This window comes from Lacerta agilis, chromosome 1, assembly GCF_009819535.1.
Source record: "Lacerta agilis isolate rLacAgi1 chromosome 1, rLacAgi1.pri, whole genome shotgun sequence".
In the NCBI taxonomy this organism is placed as follows: domain Eukaryota; kingdom Metazoa; phylum Chordata; class Lepidosauria; order Squamata; family Lacertidae; genus Lacerta; species Lacerta agilis.
This window is the reverse complement of record NC_046312.1, coordinates 98,266,025-98,282,227: the sequence shown is the minus strand read 5'-3', so window position 1 is coordinate 98,282,227 and position 16,203 is coordinate 98,266,025. Positions and strand designations below refer to the sequence as shown.

At 39.9% G+C, this 16,203-nt stretch overlaps 1 protein-coding gene across 2 annotated transcripts in view; it reads left to right on the top strand.

Moving 5' to 3' along the window:
• ZEB2 (zinc finger E-box binding homeobox 2) overlaps positions 1 to 16,203 on the top strand; it is a 163,768-nt gene that overhangs the window by 120,796 nt on the left and 26,769 nt on the right. For both annotated transcript variants that reach the window (XM_033164342.1, XM_033164351.1), the window contains exons 3-5: positions 4,083 to 4,154; positions 12,939 to 13,127; positions 13,849 to 14,063. In XM_033164342.1, coding sequence (XP_033020233.1) covers positions 4,083 to 4,154; positions 12,939 to 13,127; positions 13,849 to 14,063 — 476 coding nt within the window. The remainder of the gene's footprint in view (positions 1 to 4,082; positions 4,155 to 12,938; positions 13,128 to 13,848; positions 14,064 to 16,203) is intronic.

Below are 16,203 nucleotides of genomic sequence, written 5' to 3'. Positions count from 1 at the left end.
TAAAACGGCATTCTAATAATTAAATAAATTGTAAATCCCTAATCCTATTTAGCCATCCTCATTACACAGGCCAGGAAAGTTACTCTGCTATTACCTGTCTAGTTCTAATGATTGGTAATGATTTATTGTGTCTTTTTTATTGTTCTAAAAGTGCCCTGATGTGGTGCCTTGATGTCTAATGAAAAGAGATTGGTCTTAAAAAGCAACTCATTGTTTATCCTGACTCTTAGATAACACACTTTTTCTCGTGATAAAATATTTTTCTTATTTATTGTTCAAAACGCACAATATAGACAATAACTCTAATTTGGGGGCTGCCTTATTCAGTTGTGTTTTATCCCTGGTGCCTGACTGTCTACTGCAGTACCTCAGCACATAGCTTTACTCTGAGATAAGCCCCTTCTGCCTTGCTCCTTCTCCCATGCTTTCTGTAGTTTTGCCTGCAGGATGCAGGTTTTGAACTGAAGAGCGCAGTGGAGTTCTAACTGTGCCTTTCCGGTTTCAGCACAATCAAAGTTTTGTGTTTAGAATTGTCCTTGACATTCTTTCGTCCCACAATGGGGTGGACACAGTGTGCTGGAAGCCATGACATCATTATCACTGACACAGACTTAAATAAATCACCTGCATCTTGGCCTCTTTCTGCTTATTCAAGGATTCTTCATCTCGAGGAAGAAAGTGCTCTTTATTTTTACAAACCTTTATCCCAGGGGTGGCTGGAAAATGCAAACTTTTACAAGTGTTTTCAAAATAAATATACTCTGGGGTTCTTAGGAAGGCGCGTTGCTCACAGTCAGATGTAGTCTGCAAAACTTAGGTGCTGTGCAAAAAGGTAAATCTGCTCAAAACTTTTGTTGCTATCGGTGCAAATTAAATAAATGTAAGCTCTTGTACTCTTAGCTTTATTTGATACATCCAAACACAGCAAGCTGGGTTTTGGGGCCCTTTGCTGCTGATTTTTTAAATCATTGTTTGTGATGTTTCCTGTATACATGAGTATTGGTGAAATCAGAAGCAAGCTCACATATTTGATATTTGAAAAATATTGTCGCCTTAGAAAGAGGATGCACAGTTCTGTTCAGGAAGAGTTTGTGACTTGAATGGGTGTGAAGTAAGATTTGCTTTCTACAAAAAGCATGCCTAGATAAAAGCACATAGAAATTAAAATGTTTTTGTTTGTTTGTTTTTTTACTGATACAGAATTTGGAGCAATAAAATAATAATAATAATAATATGCATTTTGAAAGGTACCTTCGCCCCGAAATACATGATGTACTTTTGTGACCTGCACAAAAACAAGAAGAGCATTCTCTGTATTTGCCTATTTATTGGGTTTTCGGAAGCAGCTCGATCATAATGTAACTTCTCTGTACTACAGCAGAACATTACAATGAGGAAGGAAATGCAGCCGAAATCTTAGCATCACCACTATTATGCAAAAAAATAAGAAAATGCTGTTAGCGTTCCCCCCCCCCCTTAGTGAGATGGAAACAAACTTGTGACTCCTTTCTACCAGAAATCACATGAGCTGATCAAGGAAGGGGGGGAAAAATCCACACAAGCTATATTTATATCCAGCACTAAACCTCTCACAAGTGCTGTACCATTCAGCTTCCTAGTAAGCTGCCACAAGACATACTGTGTATCACAGCTGACAACTTTTTATCAATGTATATGGATTTTCCTAAAGGTTTTTGGAATCAAGATGTCCTGTAAAAATGTTCTGTGGAGGAGACAAAGTGCCAAATCACTGTAAACTATATAGTTTGAAGAAATTATCGGCAGTTTTTGCAGGAATATTTTAACTTGGGATGTTTTTATTTTAAGCTACAAAATAATAAAATGTATATTTATAGCTCCATCTCATATTCTGGTTGTAAATCTTTGAAATAAGTCAGCTCAGCTTTAGTTTTGATTAAAATGACACAATTAGATCCTGTTATTCGATCAGCTAATTACTCACAAAATGCAACACATAAATAATACTGTAGGATTGCAAATCTCAGAATGAAGTTTATACTCCTCGCCTTCTTCCTTGCAACAGTTGTTGCGGAAATTGATTGATGTTGTACCATTTTATATCCACATCAAACTCTTTATGGGGGGGGGGACCCAAACCAACAATGAAGTTGCTACAGTAAGTGTCACACTTTTTAACAACTAAAAAAGATGTGCTGGTACTGCGTACCCTTGAGTACTCCCTGGAAAAAAGCACTGAGCATTTTTAAGTTCTATGTGCCAGGAATTCAGTCATTATCCCTAGACTGCCTAACTAGATAATGTCTGCTTAGGTTCGTTTTTGGATTTACCTATTTACAAGTTTTACTTCTTTGTCATATTACTTGGAAAAAAATGTTTTAGACCTCATTTATTCCCTGTTCACACATAGCATTCTAGTCCCATATTGCCGTTCTCCTTACCAGCAGACATATGGATGCAGAATTCAGACGTGGAAGATAATTGAGTCAAGACATAGCAGGAGAGTTAGTTTTATGCATTCTGTTTTGCAATGATTTGGAGATGGGAATTATTTTAGAATAATACCATCCTGGAATTTACCTGCCAGCTGGAGACACATTATACACAGCTGACAACGTAACCTGAAGACCTGCTGTGCTATTACTGTGCTTGTATTAGAGATACATATTTTGATGCAGATATCACCACATCAGAATGATTTCAAGAGGGTCTCTAGTGGCAAAGTTGTAGTTACCCTCCCATTGTGAAACTCAACACATTCTACATCTTCCCTGAAAGTAGTGGTTGATGATGTAGTAAAATAACCATTTCTTTCGTCTTGTTCACTGACAAATTGCTGAAGCCATTGGTCCAAGAACCATTTAATATTGTAACTTTTGGTGTCACCTTTTTCATCCTTGGGAATAATTACTTCACGTGATCAATGCAACCATCAGCTGCAAAAAAAAAAATTGTAGAATGGGGAAAAGTTCATGAAACCGCTGCAGCTAAAACCCAGGAGCTATCAGTTTACACGTCATATTGTTTACTGTCATTCCTGAGAGTGATTGAAGTAGACCAAGAAGCCGAGTTATCCCAAGTTAACAACAGGCAAGAGCAAAATAAGTTCAAAACAATCTTTTGAAAGTGTAGGCTGAAAATATATTTGTTTTTATCCCACCCTTCTAAAGAGCTCAGAGCAATACACTTGCCTCTTCTTCTCCCCCTCCCCACATGTGACATCTGTGAGGTAGGTTAGACTGAGAGGCTGACCCAAAGTCATCAAGTGACCTTCATGGCCGAGAGGGAATTTGAACCTAGGTGCCCCCAGCTATATTCTAGCCACATTACCACGCCACCTGTACAAATTACCCATTAAGAATTTTCTCATATTTGCTGCCATTTCAGGTAATGTCCCTCTGCCTCCTTTAAGTGAATAGTTCAGGTAGAGGGGGGGAAATGTTGGACCACTGTCCCAGGGATCAGCACATAAGTCCTTCATTGGTGTCTAAAGCCTCAGGTATTCCTTGTTATTTATAGGATTTTAAGTAATTAACTCAGGGCCAGGTCTTCTATACAAAGCTGCCTTATATACCAAGTCACAGACTGTTGACACTGCCTGGCAGCTGCTCTCGAGGGTTTCAGACAGGGCCTTCCCCAGCCTTAACCTGGTGAGGCTGGGGATTAAACCTGGGACTTTCTTCATGCAAAATATTTGCTCTACAACTGAGCTTTGCTTCTTCCTTTGGCATGTGATTGCCTGGAGAAACTGAACTGCGGGAATAACACTTCTTAGGATACCTTTTGTCAAACACTCAGGCCACAAGAAGGGCTGTCGCATCTCTTAACAATCCAGCTAATTCTTGTGTTTGTCCGAACAAATATATACCCAGTAACAACGGGGGCTGCTCACATGGAGGAAGCCCATATTGTCCAGTCCAGTCCTTAGAATTCAGATTACATGATCAAATTCATGAAACTGCCTGAACAAAGCCATTGTGCTGAGATTTACAAGCGGGGTGTTCTGTGCTTTTGTCGGAAGAATCATCCTTGTTGCTGCCATTTGCTTGCTGTTTTTAGTAAGGCTATTCTGTCCACTGAAAATGTCCATTCCTGTATTACAGAAGAAATGAAGGAAGAGTATGACACCATGGGGCCTGAAGCTGCAATTCAGACCACTGGAAACAATGGAACAGGTAAGGGCAGACCTATACAAACTTCTCTAGTTTCCTATTGCCTTTGATTGTTTTTGTTGTTTTGCAAACTGAAAGAATAAGCCAGGTACACTAGTTCACTTTTCTAGATGGAAGTTTGAGATATTCCTAATTACATGTACAATTCCCTGATTGTTTCACTTTGATACAAACCATTGGAGCACCCTTGATCCCACTGCAATTTCCGGGAACATTTCTGCAGAGATCTGTGTGACTAGGATAGTTTCTTTTGTGTTTGATGAAAAGTATATTTTCCTGCCTCCGCCTCTCCCTCGTTTAATGTGGCAGCATCCTTGGGAGTTAATAGATTCCAGCACTGTAAAGAGTGGTATCCCATCCCCCCCCCCAATACAGGTGATTATGCTGGAGTTTAATGTAGCTGGAACTTTCTTGTGACAGGATCTGTACAAATATCTTTATAATCATTGCGGGTGCACTTTTTGTATCGATACCAAACCCACGTGTTTTATTGGGTGCACTGAAGCTTTTTTTTCTTCTTCATTTCCTCAACTCGTTCTTCACTCCTCTTCTCGGAAATCTACCATGTGTAGATGAAAAGAAAGTAACACCAATAGAAAAAGATGTATTGTTTCTAAGCCATCCCTTTAATGCTTTGCTGAAACCTCCAGAATAAAATGGGTTTTTCTCCAATCGTGATAGTTCAGTGTGTTCAAGCTGCTTTCCATCTGATTAATGGGACTGCTTTCTATACAGGTAGCCTACAGTTGTAGGACTGTGTCTCAACCATACCTCCTTGTGAGGGATACCTGTATTTGGCAAAGTTCTGTCCATGGTCCTAGCGTTAAGAACCTGATACAGTTCTGAGCTATAAAGATTTTGCAAACATGTCTGGCCAGTGAGGAAAGACTGAGCACCTTAACTTTGTGAAAATGGAAGCAAAGGAACTTTTTCCAGTGAAACAAGACCATTATTCCATATTCTCCTTACTGTAGTTTCCATCCTAAATAAGCTGTTTTCATGTTCCATTATGATATTTGATTCTTAGTGCCCACTAGCAATGCTGTTAAAGTAGGGTGGCACCCAAATGCTACAAGGATTTTATTACTCACACATCTCTAATGCTGGTACACACCCACATGTTCTTATTAGACATCGCAACAAACTGACTTGCCTAATTCTTACGGGGGGAAATAATGGAAAAATAAATCCATGTCGGTGTGTGTGAGTTGCATGTGTTTCTATCTTTTGTATGTTAGTCTTATATACTGGCGGGTAATCTGTAAAGTAAAATGAGGTCACGTTTTCATTAGTTACGTATTACAAAGAGGAACGTCAAAACATCTATACTGAAAAAATATTTTTTATTCTTCTTGGGATTTAATGGTGTGTAGCAAGGCCAGGGACAGGCCCTGTTAACACCATGTACTGGCAACAGTATGATCCCACTCCACTCACAAGCTTTCAAAGAGCCTTGTAGATGTCACAAAGCGCCGTAAATTCTCCAACACTGAGCCGCAGAGATTCTTGTCCCAGAGGGCAGCCCCCCAATAGGCAAATTTGTAAGAACCAAATCACTAAAGCTATGGAGGGCAGGCTGTCTGTCTTTCATATACCACAATCTCATATAGCATGATCAACCATTTTCTCCTCCCTACAAACCTCACAACCCCCAGAGTCAATCCTCATAGCCCTGCAAAAATGTAGAGCTTAATGTCTAGTCAGAATTTGGAACAGTACAACTTGTCTCTGCCACCCTTTCAGTGTAAAAAACAGAACATCTTCCAATGATGGACATCTGGAGAATACCTCCCTACTTGTAGAATACCTTCCTACCTGTAGAACCCACCTGCGACTGCCTTTGCCATTCGCCTAACAAGATCCATTTAACTCAACTTCTGAAAAGACAGTGGCAACAGATTAGGCAACCCCTACAATATTTTGTTTCTCAGTCATTATTTTTCTTTTTTTAAAAAGCAAAAAACGTGGTAATGTAGCATTAGTAATATTATATTTTAAAAGGTTTACATTCAGAAGTAAAGTTGGCTATTTATATTAAGGTTCATGGTAAAGACTTCTTAAGAGTCTCATCTTAAGAGTTTCACACCATGCTTCTGACACTTCCATGTGGTCTCAGTGCCACATTTCAGTGATTCAGATGCATGCCATTAGCATCATCCACTGTAAGTGGGAACTGTTATGTTTGAATCCTATCTAACTGCATTCCTAGTAAATTAGGCCACAATGTTTACTGAGACTTTCAGTTTGAGTGGTGGGTACCAATGCATATCCAGCAGAGAGAGCTGATTTCAATATCTCAGCCTACTGGAAATAAAAAAAAAATTCTATCAGATTCCAGTTGTAATTCTGTCTCACCAGGTGTTCCACGAGACTATTAATGCTGGCATTGGTACCAGTAAGAGAGTGGCTTCTGCAGTGTGAGAATCTGTCTACTTAAAAACTAGGCTGATACTACAAGAATATTTTCCATGCAACCACAAAATGGTGGTGATGATTCATAATCATGGCCAGTTAGACCAAATTTGAACAATTAATTTAATGTACTTTCACAAAGGTAAAAACTGGCACCACTTCAGCCCAGCATGGCTTTGAGACTTTTCATCCTTATAGGTATTTTGAGGAAATGGGTGAGTGCGTTCCCTGTAGATAAACAAAATCTGCTTACCCTTACCCAGTAATAGCCGCAGACACATACATTTGCTGAGACTGCATTTTTTTATTTAAAAAAAGGTAGGAAAAGAGTTCTCTGCAAAGAAAAACAGAAGTAAAAGTTGGCAAGTTGAAAGGACTGATCGCTTTGAGACTCTAATCTGCATGTACCAATGAGGACCTGCCACTTCCTGCTTAATGAAGGCTGTGGTTTCATTAGCTTTGTTGCCGATTAGGAGCAGCTATCTCCATCTTACAGCAAGAGTTCCCACAAGAAATAACTGGCCTCCTATGCTCTCAAGTGTCTCCTTTAAATATCTCTTTTCCTTAGTGTGGTTTATGCTCATATGATGTTATGCTACCTCAGGCTTTAAGGAGTCCCTGCCCTAGTCCTTAATTAAAACAAGACTTCCTTAGTGAGGTCACTCACTTTACATCTTCCTAAAAAGCTTGACTCACAGATGGGAGTGTGATTTCTGTTTGCAATTTAAATTCACTAGCAATCAATGTGTGAGGCTATAGACATAGAAATCATGCAGAGGGCATATAAGGGGAAATTCTCTGTCCTTTCAAGAGACATTAGTTGTGGGGATGGGGGGGTGGAGCAGGGGATGATCGCAAGAATTTGTGCTAGCTTTGGCTGGTTTTCCAAACACAATGTTTCCTGATGAAGTTAGACCTTGCCACAATTAATAATGACGTAGCTACCTCCAGATTAGAGTATAATGTGCTTTGCACGGGGCTGTCCTTGAAAAGTGTCTGGAAACTTCAGCTGGTGCAAAATGCTCATGCAGAATGGAACAGAGCAGTCAGAACATATTAATGCCTGTTTTGGGTGATATGCACTAATTGCCACTTTGTTTCTGGGTTTGGTTCAAGGTGCCATTTTTCATCTTCAAAAGCCTAAACAGCCTAGGACCTGGGCACCTTCCTTTTCACATGCTCTGATCCACATCTGAAGCCTTGCTCCAGATTCCTTGCCTGCATGAGGCATGATAGATAGCTACCAGGAGCAGGGCCTTTTCTGCAGTGGCACTCATTTTGTGGTGTGCCCTTCTGAGATGTGTTTATTTTATGAATTATTTTCCCTTATTGACTTTTTTTCTTGATTTGCCATGTTACCACTATGATAGTTGGTATATGAATTGTTCAGTTTTGAGGAGTCACATCCCATTATATATTGCATGGTGTTTTAATTTGTAAGCCACTTGAATTTTTTTCCTTTTTTTAGTGGAAAAAATGTGAGGCATAAAGTTTTAAATAAAATTCATTTGCAGTCACATTTTTTGTTTGTTTGTAACACTGATCAATTATTGTAATGATGGCCGAATTATTGTCAGTAACGTAAGAGAAACATTGAAGTGCCTGATCTGCATTCAGATGGAATTTGATATTTATATTAATCTTTAATACATAATCACACTGTTAACGTTGTGTCTGTTAAGGATCTGTCAGCTCCCCAGTAAATCCCGTTGTTTTAAAGGTTTATAACTTAGACATAAACATTTGCCTTAGCTCCTGAATTCCTTTAATGCACAGGGAAAATGAATAATGCACACGTTTTAGAACCTCAGAAACATTTAGTATCAAAGGAGACAATTAGGCCTATAGCCTCCTGTACAAAACTAGCATTCAAAACTGTTTTTAGGCCTATTTGAGAAAGCCGACCATCCGTCTGTAGGATCTAGTATATTACTAGGAGCAAAGGAAGAATTAACTTTAGGTAGTGACCATAATGGAATGTTTGAGATAATAGTGACAAAAGCAGCAGCTTTTAATAAGCCTCATTCCAATTTGTGTTTTAATGCTGTAAAAATTTCTGGAACCGTTATTCTAAACAGTTATGTGTGGCTATAAGCTTGCAATGCTTGAGTAATGTTCCTATGGTCTGAACTGGTTTAAGTAGTTTTACAATATGGCTGTTGGCCCAGAGATGGGCTTCTGACCATAACACTAACCGCAGTATTTTCCTGTTCAATTTGCTGTCTACCATTTTCAGTCTTGCTGCTATAGCTTCCTACTTTCCAGCAGAAACCAATTATAATTTATAGGAACTTTTTTCCAGGATATTTCTTCCATATTGCTGTCAATATCCTACCCAGTAATTCACAACCCATCTCCAATCCAAACTATATACTGGTATTCATTTTTTTAACATTATCCCCTCCTATTTAACCAGAATATTTCTTTCCTTAGGAAAATATGTTTTGAAACATTAGAAGAAGGCATATACCTTAGGAATATATATGATAGAGAGACAGCACAACAAAAATGCTATTTGACTTGCCCAGGCACACCTGAGTTTATTTCCATTAAATGTATATCAACACTGAAAAAAGGCAGTGTTTGGCAATACAAGAACCTGATATTCACAGATTTCAACATGCTGAATGGTCTTTATCATTCACTCTCTATTCCACAGTCACTCTCAGTGTGACTGATGGCTACCTGAATATGGCTGGAATCCAAGAGTTACTTCAGTCACATACCCAGTGAATTAGAGGAGACAGTGGTAGTTGTGTAGGCGTTAAAGCACACACAAACAGTTCCAAAGAAAGACAGGAATCCAGCAGATAGAAGAGAGCATGGGAAAAGGCCACTGGAAAGGCATTCTAATGAAAATATAAATGTAGTGTAATTGATTTGGTCCTGTATTCCGAAGCACATGGCAAAACGGTAGGCGGTTTCTGCAAAATTCAGAGCAAACTTTATCCTCTCTGTAGGCTTCCTACATCTGGCAAACTGGTCACCATCTTGATGAGCAGGGCCAGTTTTGCTTGCATGGAACTTTGTAGAAAATATGACCGCTAATTCCAGGAAAGTAACAAAAGATTTCAGCACACAGTTTCCTTTATGCTTCTCCTGAGAGGCCTGAGCAGAGCTTTAGGCTCCTGTTCTAGGCTGGCTGGACCCCTGAACAGGAATCTTCCTCTTGCATAGACACACTACAGCTTTGTTTCGCAAGTCCCTTTGAACTATTGAAAGCTGTTTTTAAAACTTCTTTCTTCTTCAAAAGTGCATTGACCTGCATTAGGAGAAGCGGCGGCTGTTCAAAGGTCACAGTGGTGCAGTCAGAGCAGGACTTGAGAACAGACATCAAGAATGAGGCAGAATGTGCAAGAGGGACACCGAATAGAAGCAGGGCTGCATCACCATAAGGGAAGGGTAATGCCATTAAGTCCAGAGTCTAACGTTACCTAACTGTGCCACTGAAATACAAGTCAAAAATGTCCTTGCACGTGCAGAACTAGGTGTGAGGATATTTAGATTCTGGACAACATATGACATAGTTAAGAGGTAAATATCTAACAATCTGTTTTATGTTTTGTTTGTTTTGTTTTTAATATAATTCTCTTAAACTCACTGCCAAGGGCATATGGTAGTGACCCAGAGTATGAATAGCATCGTAAAAGAACTACCGGTAAAGTATTTAGGTATTGGGACACAGGTGGTGCTGTGGGGGACGTGGGTGGCGCTGTGGTCTAAACCACTGAGCATCTTGGGCTTGCCGATCAGAAGGCTGACAGTTTGAATCCCCGTGACGGGGTGAGCTCCCGTTTCTCGGTCCCAGCTCCTGCCAACCTAGCAGTTCGAAAGCATGCCAAGTAGATAAATAGGTACCGCTCCGACGGGAAGGTAAACGGCATTTCCGTGCGCTGCTCTGGTTTCGGTGATCCGTTGCACCAGAAGGGGCCTAGTCATGCTGACCACATGACCCGGAAAAACTGTCTGTGGACAAATGCTGACTCCCTCGGCCTGTAAAGTGAGATCAGTGCCGCAACCCCAGAGTCGTCTGCGACTGGACTTAACCGCCAGGAGTCCTTTACCTTTACCTTTTTAGCTAGGTAGCTAGCTGGTCAGGGCATGCCACTTCCTAATAATATCTCCATTCCTCCCACTCCCCTAGTAGTATTCTGAAGTTTGACCTCTAGTTTCATGAGCCATTTCAGAACTCTTTATAAATATGGGAGCGCATGTTTTCAGGGCTATTGCTAAACACCCTTCTTCTGTTGATCCTTATTTTTGCCTATCTGGTTCATTCATCTTTATCATGACCTATTTCTGAGGAAGTAAGAGTGTGTGTGTGTGTGTGTGTGTGTGTGTGTGTGTGTGTGTGTGTTTAACTTGAGCTCAGCAGGTTGTGCATTGAAGAAAGATGTTGCATATTGACAGGAACTGGAACATTTTTATTAACAACATCTATGAGGCTATTGCCAGAATTGCTTCCTTCTGTAAATGATATTAAGGCACCTCCTGGGATTTAGTAGTTTCAGACTATACGTTTTACTGGACCATTTCCCTCCCTTGCAGAATTAGGTATTTCCTTTAGATTCTGTTATAAAATGATTTTCCCATAACCTATTTTTGTACATAAAATACTGTAAGATTTTACTATGAAGCAAACAGAGGTGTGAGTTGATTTTATGCTAGCACCATTGACCACCTATGACACCATAATGGATTTTCTCCTTTATCTGTTGCCTTGAGGCAAAGATGCTAAATATTTCAGTAACCCTGTGTGTTGGTTTCCTCCCACAGTCTAAGTTACAATGATGTAAATCTAGTGCTTCTGTCACTCTATAATTATCAATCCAACCCCATTGATTTTAGGGTAGATACTGCTGATTTATGCTGTTGTAAGAGGGAGCAGAATCAACTTGATCTCTATTTTGGTTGCTTTATGAGAGAAAATATTTTAATCATCTTGGTGCTGAGTTTGTAACCTGACCTACTCAAATAAATGTATCAAAGCCTGAATACGTATGGACAGTAAAAAAAGTGAGTGTCAGTAAAAGTCTTAAACTGTATGTGTGCTGAAGAGGTACTTTTCAATACGTAATTGAAAACACAATTCAAAAGCTGCTTTTAGCTATAATTCTGCTCTGAGTTTACATGCTTAAGTCCCTTTGACATTGGTGGTCTTAAACAAACATACTGAGCAATGGATTGAATGTGAGGTCTCCTATACAGATGGATTAATACTTTTCTACAATATCATAGGCTTTGCTGAATTATTCCTGTATCTAATGTTCAGAAAGCAAGGAAGGAAAATGATTAATTTTAGCAAGAGGATGCTTTGTGGTTCAGAGGATTTTTTTCCCCCATGGACATTGCGCAGGCAATAAATTTTTTTTTTTTTTAAAAAAAAAATATGTTTTAATGAGAAAAAGGGGAAACTTCACTGTTTTTAGGGCCTACCTCACATAATTGTGTTCCAGAACTAAATAGTAACATTTGTAAAACATTCCAACATCACATTATTTGAGTAACAATGGTTTCTTTTTGAGGTGGTTGGGGGGGAGAGGATGTTGCTTCTCCAAGAATGTTATGTATTTCAGAGAAATCGCATTAGGCTAGAATCCTGACCAGCCCAGAATTCTAGTTTCCTGATCCGAAAGATGTCCACTAGCCTATATGCAAGCTTGCTTATCATACTCCCCACCCCCTGTTATTCTTATGGTCTTCCTTATTCCAATGCCCTCTAACCAGCACTGGGGGAAAAAAAATTCTGCGTCCATGAAATGGTGTCAGACAGTAGTCTCAGAGACCAAAGGACAGAAGGTTTGGCAGATCTATAGCAATCTCCTAATATATAATACGGATTTATAGCCTCCAGATCCAAACCATAGGGTTTGAGGAGATCCAAAAGGAGGCTAACTCCTTAGTCCACCTATAAGACTGTGGTCTCAAAGTACCAAAGGACAGAGATTAGAACTGCTCCTACTGGTTACAATTTATTTCAGGAATCGTTTTTGTAAAATATCATTGAATTACACCAGAATTCCAAAATGCATGAAAGTCTAAAACGTTGCTTTTTTCAGATTCTGTGCACAGACAGCATACAATATTGCACCCCCTCCCTTTTTTATGAGGAAAGGAGGAGGGCACATGCATTGGCTTCTGCCATCTTTCATTAATGAATGGTATCATCAGTGACTTTGCCAAATGCATTCTCTTACAAAATCACCAGCCAGTGATTTTATTTGCAGGAGAAATGAGCTAGGTGGAAGTATGGGTGGCCACAGGATTAGGCTCATAAAGTAAATGTACACCATCTTCAATACCGCTGTGTAGACAAACATATAAATCCTCCACAAAACTATTTCTCCCCCCCCCCCCATCCCTTTTCTATTATAGTTAAGAATGCAAATTGCACGTCGGACTTTGAGGAATATTTTGCTAAGAGGAAAGTGGATGAAGGAGATGGACACTCAGTCAGTATAGCGGAGTACCTACAACGCAGTGATACAGCCATTATTTACCCGGAAGCCCCCGAGGAACTGTCTCGTCTTGGCACTCCAGAGGCCAATGGGCAAGAAGAAAATGGTGAGGATGGAATTCATTTTTAGCCACTCTTCTGACCTCTTGCAGCTGTTGCAATTATAAATGCACTACATGCCTGGGTGTTTACCTTAAAATTGAAGAACAGCTGCAGAAGCATGGAATTTCATGAGCAAAGATGGGACTGTAATTTCAGCATATTGTGATTGCTTTTTTAGTCAGCAAATTGAGACTGTTCTGTAGGTGAAATAAATAGCAGGGACAATTAAGGGTTATGTTTTTAAAGGAGCAGCGTTCTTGCTCTAATTTTAGTTTTGGAATGATTGAATTTTTTTACAGGACAAATTGAGGATTACTAACTGATTCTGTTAAGTCCTTAATAAGTAATTGAAAAAGCATCCGTGAAGATGGAACTAGATGGTGTTGTGTTTGGAGACAACAGACTGGTAATTAAGTGCACAGCATCAATAAATCAGGGGGGGGGAGCCAACATTTTCCGCCCCGCCCCCCCCCCAAGCTATTGTAGTCTCACAATAAGCCAGACAAAAGTTTTGAATTAATTTTCTTATGATTCATTACAAGTTTGCCCTGAGCGTGTAAAAAGTGATTGGTGTGGTTTTGCAAGCAAGGTAGATATCAGGGATATTCCACTGTAGGCAGATTGCAGTGATTCTTGTCAATCCATCCTGGGCAATAAGCCCATTAACTGCCATTGATTTACTGACCTTTTGGCCTGCTTCTTTCTCTCACGTCTCTTGGGCTACAGACCTGCCACCTGGAACTCCAGATGCTTTTGCCCAACTGCTGACCTGCCCCTACTGTGACCGGGGCTACAAGCGCTTGACATCACTGAAGGAGCACATCAAGTACCGCCATGAGAAGAACGAAGAGAACTTCCCTTGCCCTCTTTGCAACTACACATTCGCTTACCGCACCCAGCTCGAGCGGCATATGGTGACGCACAAGCCAGGGACAGATCAGGTGGGGGGGCTTGTTTTAAGTGATTTCTTTCTATAATAACCCCTTAGAGAAATGATATTGCTTTGATTGGCAATCATTATTAATTTTTCATGGCATTTTGAAGATGCAGATCTTTTAATGGTAATAGCTTTAATTGAGGCCTAAATGATTTTTTGATGGTCTCTTCTAATATGATTTAATAGTCTTATGTTCACGATCGAATGAGTGTGTTAATTTCTAATTTAGAAATTTTATTTGCACTTTAACTTGACTTTAGTTTCATTTTTTTATGTTCCTCAAAATGTGAATGAAATTGTGGCATTTTAATTATACATTATTAAACATCTCAGCAATTTTATCTCCATTTTTCACCTAGTTTTGCACTGCATTTCCCCCCACATAGGATCTCAAAGACATCTCAGGAATCTGCTAATCTTATTTTCTGTCATTCATTACTTTTTATGGAGCCCTGTATATATTTTTCATGCAGTTCATACGAATAGGTTCATATTTTTTTGTTAATCTTGTTGCATGTATCTGCATGCTTTATGGCTGTTCTAATAACATGCGATCACTTTAGGAATACACTATTCCTGAAATCTACACACCCCAGCAGCAAATCTCCTGTAAATCAAAATGATTCCTTGATGCATTAGATTAAATCAAACTGAATGTGTCTTTTGAATTCCTGCTTAAAACTTCTATAATGACGTGTTGCAATGGAAATCCAAATGGCAGATCTTAAACTACATTCCATCCCATGACTATGAGAATTATACCAATACAGTGGTGCCTCGCAAGACGAAAATAATTCGTTCTGCGAGTGTCTTTGTATAGTGAATTTTTCGTCTTGCAAAGCACCAAGGCAGAATAGCGGTTTCCGCGCAAAAAATTTTTTTTTTTCGTCTTGCGAGGCAAGCCCATTGACTTTTTCGTCTTGCGGGGCAGCCTTCCGCTAGCGAATGCCTTTCATCTAGTGAGTTTTTCATCTAGCTAGGCATTCGTCTAGCGGGGCACCACTGTAGTTTTTATTCTAAAGAATGAAAAGTCATACTGATTTAGATTTATCATGACAAGCATTTTTTTCAATGAAAGACGTGCTTAATTAAACAAACATGTATCATGCTCACCTTCTAATCAAGCAGTTTGGTAATTAGTTCACTCTCTCTCACTTGATCTCTGTAATCGATAAAATACAATTCTGACAGGATTTATCATAACATTTCATTTTAAAGAGCAAAGCGACTTGTTAATCTGTAACTTTCCCCCCTTCCTGACAAAATGGGAGACAAGAGTGGCTTTTCCTCTCCTTCCCTATTGCTTTTGACTATCAAAACACTACTGGGAGGGGAGGGGGGACGGCGTGTGGCTGGATATTTATCCAGAATAACTGCCTTAAATTTCACATGCAAGAGTGTGATTGTGTTGGCGCATTACGAATGGTAGCTTTGGTGTTGAAAAGTCCCCTCATTTGCTCATGGCATTTACAATTAGTAAATTAAAATGATTGTATCATATTAACAGTGGCACAACTAAAGTTTATAGTAGTCCTCTGAGGGCTGTGGGGGGAGACAAAGCAGCTGTTGCTGTTTGTTTATGCAACTCAGCAACATATGAGCACTGGTCCCTCAATGGCGCTCGGCGGGCTGGGCTCTGCTTGATCTTTGAAGGTTGCTGCTGTTTGAACAACCCTCCCTGTGTCCCATGTAACACCATCTGTCTCACTAGGAATGTGGGAAGATTCAGCACACCCTAGCAGTTGTCATACCGTTTCTGTGCTGTCTTTTCTGCAATAGGCTTTTGTGTCATTGCTGCTTGGGAGAAAAGAGGGGGTGGAGGCTGACCTCCTACCTTGAACATCCAGACTAGATGACTGCAGCTTTTCTCCCCCCCACCCCCCCCCTTTAAAATCAGAATTCAAAGTCACAGCACTTTTCTCACTTGTTCAGAGAGGTCAGCTGTGTTTGATCGTATCTTTATGCTGCTTTTTAACTCGTCCTTTCTGCCAACTTTTTCTTCTTGTTTTTGCCCCTGCTCCTTAGCATTGCTCTGAAGGACGGGGGGGGGGGGGAGGAGAGAACCAATTTTATTCTCTGATCAGGACTCCCCCCCCCAGCAGTGACCCCCTCTTGCATTTGATAAAACAAAGCTTGCTTATCAT